Below are 24,826 nucleotides of genomic sequence, written 5' to 3' on the forward strand. Positions count from 1 at the left end.
CCCCCTCCCCGACCCAGATCTCTTCTCTTGTGCTTTTTATGCTTGACCTTTTCGATTCTTTCGGGGTTTTCGGAGATGGGCTGTTTGAAAGAAATTAGTTTGCCGCAAAAAATGAATGTTTTCAGGTGGTGTATAAGAGAACGAAGCTTTCCCCGAGCTCAACTCTCCACTAAAGAACTCGAAATAATCATCTCGCTCGGAAGATTTGAAGCTTGTGTTTTGTGATTCTCTTGAGGAGTCTTCCCACGTATCAGCATCGCTGTTGATTGAAAATTCACAAAAGGAAAGAGTCTCTTCTTCATCCTCCTCATCTATGTCATGCATGTTTGGCTCAACTTTTTTCTACCTGTGGTTCCGTGGGACAATACTTCTTGACAAGAACTATTGGGATCAGTTGCTATCCCAAAACAAAGCTGAAATTTTGATCCAATAATTTAAGGAGTATTGGACACAGACGAAGAAGGTGAGTAGTTAGGAGTTGCACAAGAGTTTGATTCTTGGATAGGTTGATGAATAAGCCATTAAGGAATGAGGTAGTATATTTATATGGGGCAGTTTGGAGGGATTTTTATTATTCAAGATGTCCTTCTAGACGGGCACAAAGATCGCGAGGCGTTCGCGGGTGTCAGGAAGGTTCAAGCACAAAAAACACAAGCAAGTGATGAGTGTTAATGGTGGTTTTGGTGAGAGGGAGATCTGGTTTGGAAGAGATCATCGTGGTCATGACGTGGAGGGCAAAATTGGAATGAAACGAGTTTCTTCTAGTCACAAGTTACCATTTAGGTCGTGTCAACATCACTCGCTAGCTTCTCAACCGGTTAGCAGGTAAAATCCTAAGAAGTCCAAAGCACAAGGGGGTTAAGTGGGTGTTTCTAAACAATGAGGAAGTTTCGTGTCAATTTCCTTAACCACAAGGGGGTTTTATGTATTTTACCCAAAATAATAACAATAATCACAGCCGTTAAAACAGTAAACATCTATATCGAGAATTTTTTTATTTGCGAAAACTACTAAGGATGTATTTAATAAAACTAAAGTTTGAAAGTTGAAATCTGAAATATAAAGTCTGAATCTATTAAATTGTTAAGTACTAAATCGAGTGCGTACACATTAAATGATAAGTAAATAGTTTATCATTTATTTTTTGAGAACAAGTTTTGTTTAGAAAATTCTGTGTTACTTAATTAATTCAAATATTTAATTTTTTTGTTATCAAACGCATCTGAACATATTAACATTCGAATCTATTAAATTTAAGTGTTGAATTAAGTTATTAAATAGGACCTAAGTTTTAAATTTGTTGAGAAGAGAGCTGTCGGAGCCAAAATATGCACGCTTATTTGATAATCTAATTCAATATAAATACTTAATTGAAAGTTTATTCCTTATTTGATAATCCAATTTAATAGTTAAATTCAATGAATTCAGATCTTAACATTTTCAGATGCATGTGATAACAAAAAATATAATATCTAATTAATTGACATCAAATTTTTTAGATAAAACTTGCTATAAAACATAACTGATAAGTCATTCATTTATTAATTAATGTGATATACACTCAAATGTTAGTTAAGATAAATACTTAATAATTTAATTTAGCAACTTAATGGATTAAGTGTTCAATTTGTAGACTTGAGTTATATCAAAACGCACCTTATGACTGAATATCATAATAGTCACCCTTTCTCACGTGCAATACGATGTGTACAGTTAACAGCTAATCCAAATTCACTCCTATGGGCAGCACAACTCACGTGAGCGAAGGCCGCTGGGACTGAATGCGATGAATTTAGAATGTGGAAGGCCAAAATTTGGTCGAGCCCAGAAAATAAGGGACTGAAACAGAAAATTTTTAGAAACCGAAATGCTCCGGCCTCCTGCCCTCTGGCAGTTGAAGGTGTACTCACTACCGATGGAGCTTCTTTAGAAATTGGCGGGGACATTTGGAAGTGGCAGGTCGTCCATAGTCATGAGGACAACTCCCATAGCAGTATTCATGGCCTTTGGGACGAAAGGCGATGTCTATCCAATCGCCGTAAGTGTCGAACCTTTAATGGTGACTGACGTTTTAATTTGGCTATGGATTTTTAAACTTTGTCATCTGCAGCAAATATTGGCTGTTGTTGATTACTTTTCGTTGATGTCATACTAACAAATACACAGTATCAACATAGCATAAAACTACTACTGGCATGTTAATTTCTTTCTCCACTGGAACTGGAATCGTTTGATTCGTATAGAGACTTCGAACTTCGAATTCCCGCATTTGAAAGCTGAACTCTATAGTAGATTGGGTTGCGATGCAATTTTTTTATTTTTTTTGGAAGGGGGGTGGTGGTGGGGATGCTGAATAATTCTGGAAATTCGATACGAGTTTATGACGTAGTTGGACTAGATTGGCTATCCATGTCCTTGCTTGGGTTACCTACTATTCCATTTCAGTGTGCTTTTCTTCTTATATAATCAATTCTTTTTTTGAGTATTAATTCTCATTCTGGGTTGACAATATGTAATTTTGCAGGCCATAGCTGCTGCTTTTGCAGTTGACATGGAGCAATATAGCGTATTTTTTATTACTCATTCAGCACATGAGGTAGGTTGATGGGTGCATGGGTCATGGAGATCTTGTTTTTCTGCGTCTTGTTATACTTTAAATAAAATGCATCCGAACCGTGCCTTCATTTCTTTCCAAGTGATTACTTATCTGGTCTGGAATTGAACTCTCGATGTGTACTTCACATGCTTTGCCTAATCCTCTCCATGATAAAGGCCATTTGCAAATAATACAAACTTAAATTGAATAAGTACCTCTATGCCGCCCACAATAATTGACAATTTTGCAAATAATAAACATGCAAGCTTGTGCTAAAGACCTATGCATTTTGAGGTAATAGGCAAAAGAAACCTTTTTTGAAGTCTCTGTACAGGTAGCAGGTCATTCATGTTAGTTAGACACGGGCAAATTTTGCACCTGAAACCGCTTCTGTTAGAGGGGATATTGCCTTGTAAAAGATTTGGCCCATAGCAAAAGCATTGGAGTGCTCATACTATCTTAGGCACATCATGTATCATTTAAAAAATTTAAAGAAAAATAAATGTCACTTGTTTGAAGGAAAGCTAAGGATCATGCTAAAACACAAAGAGAAAATCCTTTTATGGAGCTTTATTCCTTGTTCTTGGGATAATATAAATTCCATGGCATTTAATGATCTAAAAACTCCTTCACTCTGATGAAGATATATGTCTTGTCTTTTAGAATGCTAATAAGTTCAGTTCAGTTAATTGAGAGTTGAGTGTTTTTAATGATTTTTCTGCACACGTTATTGCTAAAATTATGAACTTTGCTGAATGTTGATATCTTTATCATAGTTATTTACAATCAGTCAAAATGCTATAGTCAAAATGCTATAGTCAAAATGAGCTTGTATTAAGGCATAAAATTTACCCTTTTCCTTTTTGTGGTTGAAGTGACTTATACTCAACCAGTCAGTTAAATGTCATATTTCATTGACTAACAGGGCCTGAAAGTGCACTTAGAAGCAAAAAGAGTCGTTTATCTCCCTGTTTCATCACCACCTGCTTTGGCACCACATGATGATAGTGCTCCTCCTGCAGGTTAATTTCTTCATTTTACGTGGTCTGTGTAGTTATTTGTGTTATTTCTGAGCTTTGTAGTAGCGTTTAGCTTTTCTAAGAGTTGAACATTGGCTGTTTTCTCTCAGGCTCCAAAGATTTGTCTTTCTCTCTCCAGAAGAGGGAAATTACAAGAGATCACAGAAGAGAATGTGTTTCAATTGTTGAAAGGATATTTGGAGATGGCTTGAGCTTGCAGAGCGACCTTATGGTTATAAATTTCTTTGCACTGGTAATGATGCGGGCAAATTGGTATTTTCCCCAAAGAAGATTGAAATGAAATCAGTTTGGGACTGCTGCCAAACATGCACTGCATGTCAAGAATCATTTTGATCTCACCATGTGTATTCTCTGGTAGTCTGGGAGGAAAAATTTGAATCTATAGCTACTGAATGAGAGCATGTTCTGGAAATATCAAGTAAAGTTTTCTGCATTTAATCACATGTAAATGTGTGCCAATGGAAGACATGTGCCAGATGGTATTAACAGTAGGTTATAATCTAACTTTTTTGTTTATAGAAAAAGATAAAAGTGTTAACAAAGATGGGCATTTTTCGTTAAGCTTTCTGGTGCATAAACAATCAATCAAAGGAATGATAAGAAAATGCTCTTTCTCTTTCTGAAAGCTAAAAGGTCTTCCTTTAAGAGTCATTTCTTTACACTACTACAAATTTTGATGATTTTGCTTCTAAGCAATATTGTCCATCCTTTTTGTCCAGGAAGGGTGGAGCCTTGCTGAATTGTTTCACCTCCGCTGTGTTGTTGCTGCTCCCTATGTAGTCCCTTATAGGTACTAGAAGACTTTCATCTCTATTCTTATATGCAGTATCTATCATTGCTCAGTGTAGAGCCTTGCTGTTCTAATGGCCTATTTCTTGATGCTTATTGATGTGTAAAAAGTTCAAAAAGTCGAGAAAAGGACACAAAACTAGTTCACTCATATAGTGCAAAAGAGAAATAGAGATATCTGACCATGGGTCTAGGTCTGCATAAATACAAAGCACTTGTGCTTGACTTCTTAATATTTCCAGGATACTTTCTTACAAGATTTATCCTGTGGTCAAGGTCCAAGAGAGGTTTTATACTTGGTTATACAGAGGGTATGAATTATAAAATTTCTTGTGAAGAGCAGTGATGCTGTTCTCTCTCTCCCATGTCATTTTCTTGTTATAATTGGTTTTCTTTCCTTTTTGTCTGGTTCCTTGAGTTACAATGTGAACATTCTGCTTGAAATTGAATTTTAGAGAGCTGTTACTCTGTACCATGTGCATAAGAACTTTCATGAATTGACTATATTTCCACTACTATTCACCCATAAGGTGCTTGTGCTGAGTAAAGTTTTACTTTTGCTTCTTTGTTTTGATTCATAACTCACTTTTACATGCTATGCAGTGCCCCATCATCATATGAAGGAAAATTTAGGAAAGAACTTCCAGATTTATATAAATACCTTAAAGAAGCTCCAGATGATAAGGTATGTAAACTAAGTTTATTGTTACTTTAGAACTGACACTACTTTGGTTTTTGTCTTTCCTGTCTTAAGGCATCCTTTGAGGCCATAATTTGGATTCACACTTGGCGAGGGCAGTCTATTCTTATTGTCATTTCAGTTTCTTTTTGATACTTAGATAGTACTTTTTGTGTTCAGATAGCAAATTATCTTACACTATCTGGGAGACTTTTTAAAATTCCTGCTCTCCCAGCTTGAGAAACTTGTTTCATTAGCTGCTTCTGGAAAACATGAAGGTTTGGAATTACTTTACTGGATGTAACCTGTATGTTGCCGTAATAGGTTGGTTGGAAGGACGTAATTCATTGGATGTGGCCACTCTTTACAGATGAATGGGGATCTTGGAGAAATGTTGAACTTAGGCTGAGTGCTTGTCCTTTTACGGTTTGTCCATATTGTTGGTGAAAATTATCTTGATGTTATCTTTGAATGAGATAATGGGGCTATATGTTCTATCTTGTGGGATCATCCTTCCTTGTTACTTGTTGGTCTGAAATGACTTTATTCGGTTTCAGGATCCAGTAACAGGGCTTCCAGCATGGCATGATAGGCCTTCTTCCCCCCTAATACTGTAAGTTCAATTATCTGCCTCGAAAAATTGCCTTTTATGGTAAATGATCTTAAAGACAAAGATAGAATATGGTTATCCACATCCAATTTTTTCCCTAGAAAAAATTTTATCAAGGACATTTTGGCTCTTTTAGAGTTGAATGTCACATGTTTCAGTTCAATTTCTTGCAAGGCTTCAGTCATGCTCTGTAAAGTGGTTCAACAGCCTGTTGCAAATGTCTTTGGTTTCCCTGTTACATAATTCCTAATTGAATCACCATCTCACATTATACTAGGATGACACTCATATGCTTATTTACTTTCCAGTAATGGTTGATAGGTAATGAATCCCCACTGATATTAAATGCAAGAGTGCATTTCATCTTTGTAGAGGTGTATAATGGGACATGTAATATTGTGTAACAGAAAATTTATAGCATCTTCATAGTGGTTATAGAGCCATTTGTCTTCTCTTGCTTTTAACTGCATTGCATGCCCATGCTGATGTATGCCTCATGATTATTTATTCCCATGCTTGTTTGTTTGTCACTAAAATGGGAAAATAATGGAACTTTCTGAATTTTGTTTCTACCTTGGTATGACAGGTATGGATTTAGCAAAGAAGTAGTTGAATGCCCTGGTAATCTTTTTTCCCAAGGAAATGCTTATATTTTATCATGTTCGTTAAATGTGATCCATGTGTCAAATATGCAACAAGTTCTCTGAGAAGTTTTAAAACAAACCCAGATATTACGTGTAGCTTACTAAGGAGCTTGACAGTAATAGATATCCTGAAGTCTGACTACTTTGATTTCCATCTTAAGCATTTAGTTGTTTTGATCAGGAAGAAACAAGCTGTAAGTGTTGGTTTAAAGATGTGTGGTTATAGTGGTTGTCTAATATGCTGATTGTCTGTGCTTGATGGCAAAATGTTTGTCATTGATATGTCTTTGTTTCATCCATTACTTTAATATCATAACAATGACAGGCTATTGGCCATCAAGGGTACAGGTATCTGGCTTTTGGTTTCTTCCCTCAGAATGGCAGTTTTCATGCAACAAATGTGCGGAAATTTCTGCTTTAGTTTCTTCAATGCCTTTGAACACAAAAGATGAGTTGTGCTCAACTCATGTTAAGTTACAATCCTTTATGTCTGCTCCTGCGCCAGAGCTACCTATTTTCATAGGTCTAAGTTCCATTGGAAGGTGAGTTTCTAATTTCAGACAGATTATATCCTCTGTCCAAAAGATTGTGCCTCTACCACTTTGGTTTTAGAGACTATGGTATCCTTGTGCTTATGGTTGTTTGGACTAACAAAAAAGATAAGATTATTTAAAAATGGCCACATAAATATGGATAAATAAACACCAATTGCTTTGGTGTATATATGCACTTTAGTTATAGGACTCAATCATCTAACTGTTCATTTCTCTGTGTTGCACCCTAAGCATTTAGAATACTCTCACTGGATCTTTTCTTCTTGATTCTATTAGTGCTATCTCCTGGGGGAGGCTTATAGCATCATGATGAAGTGTGCATATAAGCATTATAGGTACTTTTGTTTGCAATAGAAAGATCTTCTATGACTTGGGGTACTTTTGTTCCTCATTTTGGTAGTTTCTTATCTAATCAAAATCCTTTGTGCATTTCTGTATGGTTATTTCAAATTTGAACATCTGCACTGATTGATCATCCTGATTTTCTAGTGGTCCAGGTTACATGTTTTCTCTATTTTTTTTTTTACTGTTTTCCCTTTGGTGATGAATGGGTGTGTTTTGCCTTCTGCAGCATGGGCCTTATGAGAAATCCCCAAGCATTTCTTCAAGTAATAGAGAATGTTATAGGCATTTCAAGTCATCGATTTCTATTATTCTCAGCTGGCTATGGCCCTTTAGACACTGCTATTAATTCATTAGCACAGAATGGATTAATTGGATCAGAAAGAAGACAGTCAAGTAGAGATGGAGTGTCTATTTTTGGTGGCCGGCTTTTTTGTTACTCTGGGTGAGTACTTTCACCTTTTCATGTTGACTTGAGAAATGAGTAGGCTAAAGCATATGAATTGGCATGGTCGCAGTAGGAACTAAAAATGCAAGATGCTCCTTTAGAATTCTTATGCACATGCTGGAATTAGGGTAGAGAAAATTTGACCAACAACCAAATAGATGTAGGGATAATGCTGCACAGCCCTCCTTAGTTTTTCCTCTGCCAATGATGACAAGGGACACGATCAGAAAATGATGATGTTTGCATGAATAGGTGCAAAGTGGTAATAGCAACTGCATTGCAAACCCTTCGATGTAGAGTCTGTTCTGTGAAATACAATCATCTACATGAATTAAATATCACAGTTTTCTGTGAAAATATATTTTAGTTGAGAGTGGGAAAATATAATTGTTGATGCAGAACTTCCAAAATGTAAAGTCATTGTGATAGTTAGTGCTAACTGTAAGAACATGTACAGATCCTTTCTGCATAAACTTTTTGAAGAATTAGTGCATACACCTTCATGTGCAAATTGAATGTCTTGTTATACTTGTGTAGACAACTGGACTTTTGTCAAGTTTTGATCCTTTTCACTACTTTTCTGATTTTTTAAATTTGAAAAGAACGAGAAATCTCATGTCAAACTCTTCAATATGAAAGTTTGACAATTGAAGAGTTTGACAAACAAACACGTTATTGCTTTAAATAACGTTTGAATAAAGAAGTGCTACAGGAGGAGAATGGAGATTTAAGTTTTGGGATGGGTCAACTACATACAAAAAATGGAAATTCTTACTTTTGGATTTTCCTTGTGGATGGTGGAATGGCTTGATGCGACTGAACAATTGGTCAAAGCTTAAAAAAAATTAGAGTACCTTTGAGAGAATGAACATAGCTTTCATATGATAATATAGGAGCGTTTAGAAGGTTACGCCTAGTGTGGCTTTTATAAGGACTTGAATATCATAGGCCAATATTGGTAAATACTGCTGAATTCCTTGTCTTGCTAAACAGCCTTTTGCAGTTGACTGCTGGATATAACAATTGATTAAAAGACATTTGTAGACTGTTGATACTTGTTCACTTTGGCATTTAATACATTATTTTAGAAGATTAACACCTTCTTTTAGATGAATTTAGTATCATACCATACAACTGGCTGTTTCCAAGATGTGCTGCTGTAATTCATCATGGAGGAAGGTAAGAGTTCATTCTTAATGACACTATTCTACTGCTTCTTAATATTATGTTATCTTTTGAAATTTAATGCTTCTCAATTTCAACAGTGGGTCTACTGCTGCTGCATTACGCTCAGGAACTCCCCAGGTTTGCTTCTTGACTATCTTTAAAGCAACATATTTCTGTATCTTAAATGTGGTCATTCACCCGAGAAAGTGGACCGAGGATGGAATATTGCATTGACCTTTTCAGAGTATTGACTGTACTTAGGTTGGGAGTTTTATTATATTGTTTTGCATTGTTAACTTTAAATCTGTTTAAGACTACCGATTACCTGGTTTGCTGTTGAGTAGGCAATATAACTACTGATAGAAGGTAAGGATATCATCTTTCAGAGCCCTTATCTCAGTTTTATCAAAATATCTTGAGAACATTAAGATTTGCTGTTGTTTGAAGCAGCAAAATCCAACGTTGTTTTTAGCTTCTGATAAACAACCTTATTAGAAAGTACTAGGATTATTTGACCATTTAGTTATCAGAAATGGAACTTGCTCTTCATGATTTAGTTGAACTCCTCATGTATGATCACTCATTTGCTCCTTGCTATTGAGTATGTGCTCAGAAGTGATTAATGTTTGATATCAGGTAATTTGTCCATTTTTAATGGACCAATTTTACTGGGCTGAGAGGATGTTTTGGATTGGAGTAGCCCCAGAGCCATTAAAAAGGCACCAGCTACTTCCAGATAAAGATGAGGATTTATGCATTAGGGAAGTTGCAGAAGTAGTTGCCAGGGCAATAGGTTCTGCATTATCTGTTGAAGTGAGAGCACGTGCTTCAGATATTGCAAAAAGAATATCATCTGAGGTAAGGATGGTCACGCATCTTTTAGTTAAATAACTGCAGAAAATGAATTTAGATTACCCAAATTACAGGATTGGGTTATGGTTGACATTCTGATAAACATTTGTCATCTGCACCACCAAGTTTTCTTTTTCTAAAATTGATGTGTGTATGAGTGAAAATTTATTGTCATTTTTATCCAGCTTTACTGTTCTCCTACATAATTCTCCAAGGAGACAAATTTTTAATGGGAGAGACTATTAAACAACTGAATTTCAGTGGAAAAGCTTTGATCATCTATAGCCATTAATAAGCATTCTGCAAACAGACTGAATTTTGGAGAAATCTTTGTATTGTTTTATGGCTAAATACTGAAAACTTCCAAATTAAGACCTACCAAATTGGAGGCATGATGACTTTGCAGATATATCAGAAGCTGGATCAACCTTTTGAAACTGTACCCTTTTGTCTTTTGATGTTCTCATTTTAAAGTTTCACATGATTATTTTTGTCACACCTTGAATTCCAAAGAACATGCCTTACCCTGCAATGTTCGGGTTTTATTATCCATCATAGAAAAACCTTTGAATCTAACAACAATTTTCTGTGTTTTCATATGTGTTTGTGTTGGTGTGTGTCTGACTGATAGTAAATGCATGGGCAACAGCATTTGACTAAATTTTTCTATTTGTATTTTTGATAAATTGCGTGATCTGTATTTATGTTCTTGCTATCATATCCTAGCATTTTGTGAACTTACAACCTTATGACCTTGTGCTGAGTTTTGAACTCTGATGGACACTACAGCCAAAATTTAGTGTATGTTTTGTCTTTTTGGTACAGCACGATAGTGAATGTGAGATACCACTTAAATTATGCTTGTGAATTAGAACTGAAAATGACAAAGTGGATGCTTTCCGTTATACTTGCATTTTGACAGGATGGAGTTTCACAAGCAGTGCAAGCTTTAAAGGAGGAGCTGGGCTTTTTAGGTTCCAGGAAAGGTTACCATTAGCCAAGTGTGTATTAGCTACTAACTTACATTTAACGCTTCATATTATTAACTTGAATTTAACGCTTCATACTGAATTTACTAGTTTGCTTTCCTCATGATTCATTCTCTTGTCCTTTCTGTCCCTTCCTTTGTTAACATCATAGGATGTACATTTCATACACTGAATTTTAAATTCAGGCATCTGCATACATCTGAATTAGTACTTTCTGTAGTTCAGATGTTGAAAACAATTGGCTTAAATCTAGAAGACTGCTAAGCAAACTATTCTGGGGATACATGTGATGTGGTCCGCACTCCACTCAGTTTGTGTCCATTTCGTTAGTTCAATAGTTGCTGCCAAAGTATCCTGGTGTGCGCATACTGCTACTCAGATAATGTGCTTGGAACCCTTGTGCATTGATGATGTGAGGATATGTATATTGATATTCTTGACTTATCTGGTTCACCTTAGAAATGGCACAAAATAGTGCATATATTCTTGTGTTTTAGGAGCGTAATTACACTTGAGAATTGTTTTCCTGCATCTCATTTAGCCGGAGTATTGTTTATCTTTGAATGTAAAAGGTGTTTAGTGAGGTAATCATTACACGGGGATTACGTTTGCATTTAATCTCCTTTCCTTTTGATTCTGGTTTCACTGGTCAAGCAGGAACTTCTTTTTGAGCCTCGGACGATGGGAGTGCCCAGGTCAACTTTAAGCAACATTTGGACTGCTCCCACTAAGAAACATTTTCCAACGTAGGCTTACTAAGTCCAAGTTGGCAACTGTAATGACTAATGAGTATGCAGAGTCGGTTGGTTGGTTGGTAGATCAATTGAATGACCAATGTCGTCAGTCTGCAAATGGTAACATTCATGTCTCAAAGGTCAAGCAAGAGTAATGCCAGGACAGAGGACACATTCATGTGAATCTGTGATCTCTTGTGATCCACAACTAAAGCTCGACCCATTATATCAAAACTAGTCCTCTTGAAGTCTGGTGGACCCGTAAGAATTGATCCGGACACACCTGTGTTGAAAAAAAAAAAAAAAATCTCGTGGATAATGTGCTTCTACAATAACATCCTTCCAGACGCCAAGAGAACGTAGCTCCTCATTGTTGTATCATTCCTCGAAAACCCATTTGTATTTTTGTTCTTGCTTGCATTTTATCAATGTGGTCATCTAGTTTGTCAAACTGATAATTTTGAGAAGTACATAAGGAGGTTTTCTTACTTTCTTTTTTCCCCTCGCAACTGCTTTTGTTTGACTTTCCCGGCACATTTTCAGATCCTACCTCTGAAGAAAAGAAAACAAGCAGAATCTGAATTGATTTATGGATGCAACACGCACTGTCTGAATTTTTTTAGTAAAGTCGCTCTTTAATGGTTCAATATGCTTGTAAACGTCGCAGAAGTGAAAAGTCGCCAAAATCTGTAGAAAATATGTGACTAACAGGTCATTGATTGGCCGCATTGCTTTAATTAAATTCTGCCAAACCCACTACATCCACTCCACAGTCTGATTTATTTCCCTGTCTGAATGCTGAAGGGCAAGAATTCAAGGTCCGATTCAATTTTGATCAGCTCCCGTTAATGATCAAGAATGTGGGGCCTAGTTAACATTTCTTTCATTTTATTTTTTGTGGTCTTACCCATTCTTCATGACCCAACACCTTTTGGGAGCTGACAGAATATAACTCTGCTATATAATGGGGTCCAAAACCTCGCATAGAAATGCATCTCAACAACCTAGAACTGTAATCATTTCAGCTTGCTTGTGCCGTTTTCACTTTCAGGATGTCCCAGGGAAGATGCAGTGCAACATTTGCCACAGCGATGATGCTGTGCTTGCTGGTGCTTCATTCTGGTGTGGCTGAAGCTGCGACTTACAGGGTGGGAGGAGCAGGGGGCTGGACCTTCAACACGGTTTCTTGGCCCGCAGGGAAGCGGTTTAGAGCTGGTGACACACTTGGTACGTGTAATATTAATGTCTGGCTTTAGGACTAATCTCCCTCCATAAAAACCACTCTTGTGTTAATTAGTCTCACAGTCTTCAAACTCCAATTTAGATACCATTGAACCACTGAGTTACACTGCGAACTGAATATTAAAACCAAATTTAAATAGAATAAATTGCATCATTAACTTGCTCAAAAAATGAGCTTTCAAAAGCGCTTAGAACAAGCGAGGGAGCTGTATCTTGAACATGTTAGAATCATGGCAAAACAACACAAAACAAAAACTCTGGTGGATGCTTTTTTACGTTATCCTTTTGATTGTTCACCATGGCCTTTCCCTCACTGTGTACACGCCATATGTGAACGATGGAGAAAGTTCTTATATCTACTTTTTCAGCTTTAGTATATGCAAGTTAGTCAATAACAATAATATGTTTTCTCTACACTTGAAAACTGTCATAAAGTAAACAAGGAGCTTGCACAGGACAGAAGATCCTAGACTGTCTTAAAACTTGGCGGGTTTTACTAATATTTATACCTTCATGCGTCTGACAGTGTTCAGCTACAGTCCAGCAGTCCACAATGTGGTTGCGGTGAACAAAGCCGGTTACGACACGTGCACTGTTCCTCCGGGTTCCAAGGTGTATCGTACTGGAAACGATCAGATAAAGGTTGGGAAGGGAGCAAACTTCTTCATCTGCAGTATTCCAGGCCATTGCCAATCTGGAATGAAGATTGCTGTCATTGTTTGACTTGATCAAGAGATCCATATCTTACACTATTCTACCTTTCTGATTAAGCGCCCGATGTATGGCCATCCCACAACAATAAATAAAAGAAATGGTACATTATGCTAGCTAAGCTATAGAAGCTATAAGAGTTTCGCCAGATTTCCTGTCTGAATTCTCATTTCCGTTGTCGTTTGTTGGTCTTCGATGTAAAACAAATTTTATTTACTGCTACAACTTCAATAGCTTTTCCTTTCTTGTTCGTGAACTTGTTTTCTTGGGTGAATAGTCCTCCCCCAAAAAAGAGAAAAGCATCAAGAGTATCATGTCATTTGCAGGGGACTGCATTTAGTATCAAAGGGTTCTGAATGATGATTTTAGGGCATGGAATTACGGGTCAATCATTTGATTGATTGAGCTTACTGAATTGAAAAGCTAGGATAACGCGGAGCGGAGGGAAACAGGAAACTGTAGAAGAGTAATGGTCATAAATTCATAACGTACCCACGATGTTATGAAGGAATTTCATCTATCTAAAGCTGAAACTAAAGTAAACGCCATGCATATACCCACTGACCGAGCTCTGAAAATGACAAGAAACCGATGATGATGCATTGATTTGACACCGAAAAAAAAAAAAAGGAAAACGATAAGGATGCATTGAATGTGGTTTTGCATGGGGAGTATCTCATTGGACGTTTTGATTATTTGTAGACGACTTTTACAATTGTTCGCATCGCCTCTATTTTCTCTCCCAGAAGAAACCTCAACGAATATTTTAATCATGAATGAATCGGGATGATGAGAATGTTATAAAAATTTGAAAATGAGAGGGGCAAGCAATATTTTTAAAACTTTTAAAAAGCTAGGTGGAATTGTTTAGAATCCTCAGGCAAGGTTTAGCTGAAACTTACAATCTGAAACTATTGGCCTCATAATTACTGAAGTTGGTGAATCATCATGTTTAAGCAATTAATAGTCTAGAATTTTATGCAGAGCTGTCAATTCATAAATGATAAATGTTGTCTGTGAAGGCCTATAAACGAGGACGCGGGGCTGGAACAACCGCTCCGGAAGGCGTAACACCATTTATACATGGTGTAACATCATCTGTATAATGTGTAATAATTGAATAACAGCGAGTAAAATATAACAACATTTTTGTGAGTCCCACACGGCGTGAAAATCGAGTTACAAGACGTGATTTGAGCCGCACAAATTTTTTTAACTTCATCTTTTTAACTTCATCCAGGTCGTGAACTGCCTGGGACGAGACAACCGTCCAGGCCCCTCGTCCTATAAACGAAGGGTCACATTCTAGCTCGAGAAAGCAACATTTTTTACCCGGTACCTTTACAAGCATTGAAAGAATAAAAAGGACGAGGAAATTCTTACTTCAATCTTACTTGAAATTCTTACTTCAATCTTACTTTATCCATCATGCTTCACACCTTTGCTTCCGTTGAAAACTTTGACCATGGTCCCAAAATGTCCCAAGCAAAAGTTATCAATCAAGTGCTACGTTTGGACAGCAGAAAAATTGCTATATTTTTAGTAAACACATTTTTATATATATTAAATTATTATAATTATTTATTTTACAAAAAATTAAAAAAAAATGCAATCCAAACAGGGAGTTTTTGGCGTAGCGGTGTTCCTGTGTGTTGATTCAGATTTCAGAGCACTAAAACATTAATGGGTTTGTTTGGATTGTGAATTATTAGAGATATTTTTACTGTAGCACTTTTTGTGATGTGATATATGTGAGATAAAAAGATAATTGAAAAGATAAAACAGGGTGTTAGAAATTATAATAATGATATAAATAAATATATTTTAACAAATAAATCGTAATCCAAACAAACCCAATTAGCTAGAGCAACCATGATCTTTATTGTTGGTGATAGTGAAGGTTGGACTTTTTCTTTTTCTCTTGGAAATGGTGAAGGTTGGACTTTCAATGCACATCTAGATGCCCAAGTGGTAAAATTTTCGAGGCTGGTGATGTTCTCGGTATGTCATATATATACACACTGAACACACAGTTCAGTCTCGCATCTTGCCCAACATGACATGACAAAATTTCACAAGGAATTTGAGAAAATTGCGAGATTTTCACAAATTTTTATTTACTATCAGTGAGAGCAATCAATGATTTATTTTGGATTTTATGTTCGAGCACTTAATAAAAGTATGTGTTGAACACTCTTAGTTTTTTTTTTATTTTATCAGCAACGATACATTTGTATAACCTTCTCTATCCTAATCTGAAGGGAGGGAGAGTCTAAGGAGGCTGTTGTAGAGGTCAGTGGGTATACAGAACCAACTACATCAAGAAAATGTTATGACACAACTCTTAAATTTTTTTCACTGCTGGTAAAGTTTGAACCCTCACCAACAGCCCAAAAAGGAATTTAAGTCCCTCCCTAATGGCCACTGAACCATTGATCCAGTGGTTTGTTGAAACACTCTTAGCTGCTGTCGGCAAGAGTGAGTACGAGTCTTGCCATCCATCAGGCGGCATGATGATCGGATAACCCTCAGCAGGGGTGCAATTGTGCAAAGCTACAAATTCATTTGTGGGTTCCCATCGTAATCAATCATGATGGAACGAAGATGGCATCTTATGATACTTGTTCCGAAATGTCCTTCTTCAACCAAATCTAATAGTATATATTTATTTGTGGACACAGTCTTGAAGGCCGATGAATGAATCCTCTTGAAATTGTTCCAAAAAATTTATGAGAAAAATCAATTAGTAACAAAATGACTGTCAAATATCCGTAAATTTGACAGTTCTTTCGGGATCTAATTAATTCCACCCACCACCCACCCCCCACCCCCAAAAAAAAAAAAAAAAAAAGGAAGTTTTGGGTTTGTTTGGATAGTACATTATTTGAAATATTATTTGGAATAATTACTGTAGCACTTTTTGTGATATGATGTATGTGAGATAAAAAGGTGATTGGAAAATATAAAATGGTAGGTTGAGAAATGTGTTTATGATGCAAGCGAAATATTATTTGAAATAATTTTGGTATCCAAATCTTCTTGTCGTTGAAACATTTCAGGCGATGAAATGATGCCGTTATCGTCCGGCGGTTAGGATGTCTGGCTTTCACCCAGGGAGGGAGACCCGAGTTCAATTCCCGTCCCGGTAACGGAAGCCGCCAGTCGTTTTATTTCTTTTGTCCTCCTCACGTTTTCTCCTGCTCTTCAAAACACCACTCGGCATTCTTCTAGATGGCACACCTTTCATGATCGAACAAAAATTTGCCTAAGCATTTGTCGTTCAGCCAACCACTAAGCTTGGCTCAGTGACCACCAATGAGGGGCTTGAATCCTTTCTTGGGTTGTAGGTGAGAATTCAACTCACATTTACAGGCTGTAGCAGTAAAAAAAAAAATTCAAAAATGATGTTAAAATATCTTTTTAATTTAGTAAAATATGTATATTTGTTAATCTCTAACACAACTTTCTCTTTTGTAGTCTAAGATGGAATAAGCTATTACCGTTTCTGGAAAAAAAAAATTGTCGTTCAGCCAAAAAGGTTAAGAGATTACTAAACGTTTACACTTGTAACATTGGTTTAATATTGCCCCGTCTGAAAGGTGAGTTTTTTGAAAGTTTATCTAAAATTTTACTATAGTGCACTGTAGAAATTTTTAAAAAAATTTTTAAAGTGTGTAAATTTTTGAATATTTTGAAATATATAGTTTAAAATTTTTGAGAAGTTTTTTTGAGATTATTATAGCTAAAATTTTTAAAAAACTTGTAGCAGACAAACTTACCAAAAAACTTGGGTTCCAAACAGGACAATTATTCATAGTGGGTTTGTTTTGTACCGACACGAATCCATCCACTTGAGTAGTAATAATTAACAACTTTCACAACTCTCGTCAGTGTATAATAAACAGAAGAATATGGTCGCAACTTTAATTGACAAATTAATGGAAGAGGCCTTCAATATGAACTTTAAAACAGACAACTAGCAGTTCATTGTATGTGTTATTCCACAGGTGTTGCAAATTTATGAAGTCTTGTGGTTTTCAGTTTAAAAAAAAAGAAAAGAAAATCTCGTATCTATCACACATATATTTCTCGCTCAGAATAGAGATTTGTGTCGGTGTGAACTAAAATGCATTTTTAAATAATTGAACAATATAGCATTTTCTAAGTTTAAAGATCATATTGCCTAAATATTTCAAACCATTAATATGTGAACTTGTTTTGCAAATTCACAAAACATATTAGCTAAATTTTAACATAAATTATCTTACGGATCCAAGAAAAAGAAAGGAAAAGAAGAGGCTCTATCTTGGTCCAGGAACATTAGCCGACCACTAGATAAACAAAGTTGAACTAGGATTGGTGGGGTGCGCCAGGCCCAGGCTTTAGTGCAAGGCCAAGGCAACGCTCGACAGCCCCGGCAGCAAGCTACCGTGGCGGGCTCCCCCCCTTAAAAAATTGAGTTAATATCGTGTGGGCCGATGGCCCACGTATCAGATATTAAACTGATAAGAACAGATACTACACTTGATCTTAGCCAAAAGGCCGAGAAAGGTATGCGGTTCTGGGTATTGGGCTGTGCTTTTTATGCACCTTAGGATTTAGCGGTAGGCTTCCGGAGGCCGATGTGGGAACCTAGGATACCACGCAGGCTGCACTTTCTACCCGGACGATTTAATAATGAAGAAACCAATTCCCCCAGCATCATTTGCAATTTGGCTTTCCATGACACTAAACTTCTGTTTTATTATTATTTGAACGGTAGATTCACAAAACATATTAGCTACATTTTAACACGTTTCAACATAAATTATCTTACGGATCCAAGAAAAAGAAAGGAAAAGAAGAGGCTATGTCATGGTCCAGGAACATTGGTCGACCACTCGATAACAAAGTTGAACTAGGATTGGTGGGGTGCGCCAGGCCCAGGCTATAGTGCGAGGCCAAGGCGACGCTCGCGAGCCCCGGCAGCAAGCTACCGTGGTGGGCTCTCCCCCTGAAAAAATTAAGTTAATATCGTGTGGGCCGATGGCCCACGTATCAGATATTAAACTGATAAGAACAGATACTACACTTGATCTTAGCCAAAAGGCCGAGAAAGGTATGCGTTTCTCGGTAGTGGGCTGTGCTTTTTATGCACCTTAGGATTTAGCGGAAGGCTTCCGGAGGCCGATGTGGGAACCTAGGATACCATGCAGGCTGCAGTTTCCACCCGTACGATTTAATAATGAAGAAACCAATCCCCTCAGCATCATTTGCAATTTGGCTTTCCATGACACTAACTAAAATCACAACCAAAAGAATGGCTGGCATATTCATGAACCCTAAAGTTGATTCTTTATAACATTCCCATTTCTGTTCTCTAAATCATCGACTTACAAATCTGTGAAGGAAAGTTAGGTAACCAAAGCCCACCTTGAAGCTTCTTGATCATTCACGAGAGTTCCAATGACATTTATTTCCTGCATCTCATTTTGGAGTGGTTTTAAATATTATCAGGAGAAATTTTGCTTCACTCATAGCCATATGTTGATTTACTGTCGAACTATTATTGAACTTGCAATGACTATTGAAAATATGTAAAAGCCTTTAAAGGCGAGGAAGTTGAAAGGTAAATAAGTGGAAGGTGAGGAAATTGAGAGGTGAAAAGTGTGGATTGTGGTACATATTTTGTCTGGCGGGAAGTGACCTGCAAAGCAAAGTCTATCCGCTCGAGATCTTGGCTACACATTATTCATTGACGGATAATCAGATTTTGAAATTACAATCAGCAGACGAAGAAAATGTCTGCTGTCTCCATCTCCTCTTCTTGCTCTCATCAGCTGCATCACTCTTCCAAAGAACTCATCACTTCACATTCTTTAGCCTCAATTCATTTTCCGCGAAAAGGGCAAAACACCAGTACTAATTTCGACATTAATAATGAATGCAGTGCAAAGTCATCTGTGAAAGCAGCTCCTCAACGTTTGAAGTGGAGGACTAGAGTTTCTTTCTTTCCATCGTTCTCGATCAAAGACGGAGACATTGAGACCCTAAAGCAGGAGCTTCTCGAGGCTATTGCCGCTCTTGATCGCGGTGCTGAGGCCACCGCTGAAGACCAAGAGCGTGTAGATCAGGTGGGTTCATCTCCTTAATTTGAATTTGCCTCTTGTTGGATTAAGTTGTTGAGAATTGTTTAAGTGTCTTTCTGAAACTGGCCGTTTCATGTTGGTGTTAAAGTAAACTTGGAACTTTTCTATCCAAAGGTAGAATTTTTTTTTTTTTTTTTTGAGAATTGTTTACAGCTGTGGAATGAGGGTACTGTGCCAAAATCAAGTAAAGAGCGGTTCTTTGGAACAAGAAGATATTAAGGTTGGAACATTTTCAACTGCTTCTTTGAATAAGCCAAAGGTTTTAAGAAGGAAGCCAAAATTAGCAAATGGGAACTTCTAGTCTCAAGTAGAAATTTCTTAGACACGACCCTGATCTTAAATCAATGATTAACCTTTTTATATCTTTGACAATCTCTGATGTTTACAGACTTTCCCGTTCAAGAATAGGGTGTATATTCACATCTTCGATCTATCTCCAATCAATTATTATTCTGTTGCATGGCCTTTTTTTTCTTTATTTTTTCAATTTTCCTCCCTGGGGACATTTTGTTTATCCTCTGGTAAAATATGTTGAAAACCAAAAGCCAATTGTTGGAAACGGGAAAATTCTTGTTTTAGCATCCATCCTATTCCGATCAACATGCCTCAGGTAATGTATATGTTTTCTATTTTAACACTCTCAGACCCTTTATTCACGTTTAGATTGCTCGTAAACTGGAAGCAGTCAATAAAGTAAAGGAGCCACTCAAGTCCAGCTTGTTAAATGGTAAATGGGAGCTTCTCTACACAACTTCCAAGTCAGTTCTGCAACCTCAGGTTTGACAATGTGCTACTATCACTTGCAGCTTCATAAATCTAAAACATATTGGGGAGAGTTGTTGCATTCTCGCTTAATAGGGGTAAAAACTTTAAACATATGGTCAGGCAGGTTACTGTTGGCTACTTCAGGGGCCCAGCTGAATATGCTTGAGAAATCACATTACTTTCATACTGGCTGTTTCTGCATCATTGGTCTAATAGGTTATAGGCATTCATTTTTGTTTATCTAATCACTGGTCTCTTCTATTGCTGTCAATGTCACAGAGGCCTAAACTTTTACGCCCTAATGGGAAAATGTATCAAGCGATTAATGTGGACACATTGAGGGCTCAGAATATGGAAACTTGGCCATTCTTCAACCAGGTAGTTCAGAAAACAAACAAAGCTTTTGTGCTTTTAAACATTCCTCCCTTTCTCCTCTCATTTTGTTGTGGAAGATATAAACATGCTAGCTTCAGCTAATGTGGTGAATCTTTTCCTTCTGCATTCATACTCTGACCAAATCATTAATGCAATATGCTAAATCTAAGTACATGGCACTATAAACCCTTAATGAAGTGTCTGGCATGGTGGTTGTAAAATGATCTCGTCTAATTGGGTTGCCAATCTATAACCAGTTAACCACACTTGTAATGTTCGACAAATAGTACATGTTTACACCTCTTGTACTTTGTTTAGGAAATTTAGATTGACATTAGAGTAATGAAGACAAATAGTTGGTCCCTTTGCAGTTACTTTTAGAATTTCTCTCCTTGTACTAAGTCTCAATTTAACTTTAGAATGTGGACTCTGCCTCAAAATATGGATTAATTCTGTTTGAGCATGTGTGAACTTCTCATTGTACCTGTGGGAGAATGCATCATCTGTAATCTTGAGACGTTTTATTTGAGCATGTGCATATTTCTTCTTAGTTGACTTTATAATATGGACTTCAATCTCTCCTTGCCTTGAGACCTATTCTAGTTGTGTACGTGCAAATGTTTGTAATAGAACTCAAAACATACATCCATTAATAATACCCACAGTTTGAGGTTTGTCCAAATTATTGCAGGCCACAGCCAATTTAGTTCCCCTCAATACAAGAAGGGTGGCAGTTAAATTTGACTCCTTCAAGATTGCTGGTGTGGTAGGTGAAGCTTTCACTGTGCTTAAAGTTCTGTATCTTGTTGTACTAGACTCACCATCATTTTTCTGGGATTGTAGCAATTTGCTGTTATAGATGTTTGTGTAGGATATTTAAGTTGGCAAAAGCAACGCAAGTGGGATGTAACTTAAACCTGGAGCATCTGCTGTGCATTGCTCCATGATCGTTTCAAGTCTTGAGCATACAGAAAGGTTGAGATAATCAACTAGTCTTTTGTGGTTCACAGATACCTATAATGGAACGTGGCAGTGGTCGTGGAGAGTTGGAAATTACATACCTTGATGAAGAGTTACGGTAAGGAATCTAAAAGCCTTTTGCAGTAACTGCAACACAAGCTAAGCGCATAAATTTTGTTGTCTCCTGTTTGTGAATGATATGAAATTCTTAACAACTAACAAGGCCTTATAAACTGACATTGAGATTGGTCTCTAAATCTAGCTGCCCTGTTCTTCTAGGTCTGTTCTTAACTTCCTATTTAAAACTCCTTTATCCATTACATGCTCTTCTCTCAATCTAAGATGAAAGACTTCATATGACACATTTACCAGCTGAAAACCGTTATTGGCAGTCTTCTTTGTTGATTAACCTTGATTTCTACCTTATTCACTCAATTTTGCTGTTCTCCCTAGTGAAGTAGGTGCTCTACAGCTCTCAAAGATGTTTTTTATCCGTCAAATGAAGATCTTTTGAAAGCAATAATATGATAGCATGATAACTTCTTAGCATTTTAGATATAGCGATGTGGTCCTTTGTTTTGCCTCATCATCTTTACACTATTTCACAAGGACTTGTCTTTAAGACGATGCATCTACTTTAATGTGTCACAAGTCAAAGTTAAGGATAATAATAGCACGAAATCATTTCCATCATGTTGTCATATTTAGTGTGCCAACTGCAAAGTGGTTAACATCATTTTTTCTGAGGATTTTTCTGTGTCCTGCTTTGCTTGGAGAGAGAAGAGGGGAAAGTGCGGTAATTGATCAAAGTTGTGTTGTTCTTAACTAGACATGGGTATGATGGTTAAGCAAATGAAGGAGGGAAAAGAAAGAAACAGATGTTTCGGATAGAGTAAAACATTTTTCAATCATCTGCTATCAACTTGATATTGCTTGTATTCTGAAGCTTAAGTTCATCACGCTTGCAGGATATCCAGGGGCAACCAAGGTAACCTGTTTATTTTAAGAATGGTCGATCCGTCCTACAGAGTCCCTCTATAACGCTTACTGTAACAGTATTACAGGGAAAAGCATAGTCTTTTGTACCTTTTTTTTTTATTCTGGGAGGGGTTTTTGGAGGGGGGAGGGGGGGTTTGTCACAACAAGTATGCATAATTCTAGCAGAAAAAGATTGATTATGTAGTCCTCAGTTAGAATTTCATTCTTAATGCTCCAATCTGTGTCCCGAGTCCTGAGTATGGATTCCCCCTGGCTGTGATTGTATGGAGCTTTCGCTGTGATGCTCCAATATGTGCAAGGCATCCATGCTTAATTTCTTCAAATTAGTCCATTTTTGCATTTAGTTGTCTATTTTTAGCTGACGAAGTTATGTCCTTCCTTGTCGTTTTAGCCTATAGTGCTTGCTCACCCAAAAAGTTTACCGTAAAAAAAAACACGTTTCGAGGAGACTTAAAATCTTATAAAGGAGAAGAGAAAAAAAAAAAAAGAAGAGGGTTCGAGAGTCAAATAAGGAGCCTCATCGTCACCAAGATAATGTTCATATCAATTAAAATGAGTCTTGAGATCATAGACATTGAATTCAACAAGTATACGATTCACACATTGAATTGCACTCTCCAATAGCACTTGGAATTCATTAGATGCTGCTCATCCCCGCTAGAGCCCTTTAAAGAGGAGTTGGACCATTGTAGACTAGACAGTCGCATTTGCCACTTGATTAATATGACAGAGGAATGTTAAAGCAGAAGTAGACTAAGAGCTCGAGACTACTGCGGGTTATAAAGATGAAACTAACAAGTTGATGAAATGATAAATCGATAACATCTAGGGGTGTTGGGCTGTGGTTAGGATAAGACGCAATTATTTCGATGATAAAGAAGAGGAGTTAGATTAAGAAATGCACGAGTTTGTAAACACAAATGAGGGCACTCTTTACTTACTAATTCTGCCATATTGCGGACCGTTTAGTAGATGAAAAACAATCGTTTGGCTTGTTTCGTATTGGTCAACTCAGCTAATAATTTGGTTAAAACGGTCCTTTACTTGGCTCCCATGCAGATGCTCCAGAGATTTGATAATAGATGCTGTTTAAAGTATTGAATTGACGCACACGTGAGTCTGTTTTGTAAAACTAATAAGCAAGAATCGGTATTTGTGAAATTATAATACAGAAGGGGACTGAAACGTAAAAAGGACACTTAGAAGCGAACCAAAGCAGGACTCAGGAATTCGGTGGGTACGGGTCATCTGCCTATTTGCGAGAGGCGACTGCAATATTTTTATGCCCATTGTAGTCAAACCACCCGTCGATCTGGTCAAAACTCGGCTTGAATTCAGTCAATATTAAGATTGAACCAATCAAGTCGAGTTATCGAATTCAAGTCAAATATAGATAAATTCAATTCATTAATTTGTGAGCCAATTTGATTATATATTTTATTTTTTAATTTTTTATTTTAATAGTGAAACTATATATGTATTTATAAATATTTTTATTATTTATTAAGAGAAATGAATATTTTATTCACTTCTTAATTTTTTAAAATTTTTTAAAACTCGAGTAGGGTTGAGTTTGAAGCTTGACCATGCTTGAAATTGGGCTCGAACTCGAATTCAAATTTTACACTAAAATCTCGTCGAGTTCGAGTACAAATTCGAACTTGATAAAATTGAGTCAAGATTCGATTTGATTAGATCAAAATTTGACTCAATTTGACTTACTTGCATCCGTAATCCATTGTCAAGTGTCAATGGAGATTCAGTAGATGGGTGAAAATGATAACTTTGATGGATTTGGACGGGTCATAATTGGATAATGAATAAATTGAATCAACCCATTTATGCATATTTAAATAAATAGGCATAAACGGGTACTCATTTATACCCATTTATGATTTATTTGAAAGTTTACTTAGTATTTTTTTTAAAAAAATTTCACATGTTGTTTGACAAGAAATAACGGCATTTATTGTTTATCTTCTTAATATTCATTAAAAATTGAGTTTAAATATATAATTATTTTTAAATGAATATAAAGTAGATGAGTCGAAACAATCTATGATCCACCAATTAAATGGATTTACTAGTATATCAAGTTAGACCCATTAAAAATTAACTGACGGACTATTAATGAGAGATTGAAAGAGTCAACATAATTGGACTGTGACGATTGACAACTGTGTGAATCAGGTTTTGGAAATT

The 24,826-nt window shown here is 36.6% G+C and overlaps 3 protein-coding genes and 2 non-coding genes across 12 annotated transcripts; 3 read left to right on the top strand and 2 right to left on the bottom strand.

Moving 5' to 3' along the window:
- The first annotated feature begins 711 nt into the window (after nucleotides 1-711).
- LOC113731836 (sterol 3-beta-glucosyltransferase UGT80A2) lies at nucleotides 712-12,640 on the top strand. 6 transcript variants are annotated; one of them, XR_011840404.1, is made up of 17 exons: nucleotides 712-825; nucleotides 1,714-2,038; nucleotides 2,525-2,596; nucleotides 3,522-3,618; nucleotides 3,726-3,868; nucleotides 4,356-4,426; nucleotides 5,029-5,110; nucleotides 5,429-5,530; nucleotides 5,662-5,717; nucleotides 6,301-6,335; nucleotides 6,684-6,900; nucleotides 7,484-7,699; nucleotides 8,822-8,881; nucleotides 8,968-9,007; nucleotides 9,506-9,727; nucleotides 10,644-11,122; nucleotides 11,368-11,932. XR_011840404.1 is itself a non-coding variant. In XM_072079731.1 (17 exons), the coding sequence occupies exons 2-16, from the start codon at nucleotides 1,973-1,975 to the stop codon at nucleotides 10,716-10,718; spliced, it is 1,554 nt and encodes a 517-aa protein (XP_071935832.1). In that variant the 5' UTR covers nucleotides 712-825; nucleotides 1,714-1,972; the 3' UTR covers nucleotides 10,719-10,722; nucleotides 12,496-12,640. The 6 variants fall into 6 exon arrangements, 5 of the variants coding, with proteins under 5 accessions (XP_071935832.1, XP_071935830.1, XP_071935829.1 ...); XM_072079731.1 differs by lacking the exon at nucleotides 11,368-11,932 and adding an exon at nucleotides 12,496-12,640 and having other exon boundaries at nucleotides 10,644-10,722; XM_072079729.1 differs by having other exon boundaries at nucleotides 10,644-10,722; nucleotides 10,931-11,932.
- LOC140036825 (basic blue protein-like) lies at nucleotides 12,066-13,630 on the top strand. Its single transcript, XM_072079735.1, has 2 exons — nucleotides 12,066-12,671; nucleotides 13,213-13,630. The coding sequence occupies exons 1-2, from the start codon at nucleotides 12,497-12,499 to the stop codon at nucleotides 13,407-13,409; spliced, it is 372 nt and encodes a 123-aa protein (XP_071935836.1). The 5' UTR covers nucleotides 12,066-12,496; the 3' UTR covers nucleotides 13,410-13,630.
- A 4,126-nt stretch (nucleotides 13,631-17,756) lies between these two features.
- LOC113733588 (U2 spliceosomal RNA) lies at nucleotides 17,757-17,952 on the bottom strand. Its single transcript, XR_003459092.1, has one exon. It is a non-coding gene; the product is annotated as a U2 spliceosomal RNA (small nuclear RNA).
- Nucleotides 17,953-18,303: 351 nt separating this feature from the next.
- LOC140037433 (U2 spliceosomal RNA) lies at nucleotides 18,304-18,499 on the bottom strand. Its single transcript, XR_011841337.1, has one exon. It is a non-coding gene; the product is annotated as a U2 spliceosomal RNA (small nuclear RNA).
- Nucleotides 18,500-18,864: 365 nt separating this feature from the next.
- Nucleotides 18,865-22,963, top strand: LOC140003656 (probable plastid-lipid-associated protein 4, chloroplastic). 3 transcript variants are annotated; one of them, XM_072079732.1, is made up of 6 exons: nucleotides 18,880-19,510; nucleotides 20,189-20,302; nucleotides 20,570-20,668; nucleotides 21,357-21,431; nucleotides 21,676-21,743; nucleotides 22,594-22,963. In XM_072079732.1, exons 1-6 carry the CDS (start codon nucleotides 19,178-19,180, stop codon nucleotides 22,664-22,666), a joined length of 762 nt encoding a protein of 253 aa, XP_071935833.1. In that variant the 5' UTR covers nucleotides 18,880-19,177; the 3' UTR covers nucleotides 22,667-22,963. The 3 variants fall into 3 exon arrangements, with proteins under 3 accessions (XP_071935834.1, XP_071935835.1, XP_071935833.1); XM_072079733.1 differs by lacking the exon at nucleotides 22,594-22,963 and having other exon boundaries at nucleotides 18,865-19,510; nucleotides 21,509-21,735; XM_072079734.1 differs by lacking the exon at nucleotides 22,594-22,963 and having other exon boundaries at nucleotides 18,868-19,510; nucleotides 21,525-21,735.
- Nucleotides 22,964-24,826: the final 1,863 nt, after the last annotated feature.

Source organism: Coffea arabica, chromosome 2e (assembly GCF_036785885.1).
Source record: "Coffea arabica cultivar ET-39 chromosome 2e, Coffea Arabica ET-39 HiFi, whole genome shotgun sequence".
Classification (NCBI taxonomy): domain Eukaryota; kingdom Viridiplantae; phylum Streptophyta; class Magnoliopsida; order Gentianales; family Rubiaceae; genus Coffea; species Coffea arabica.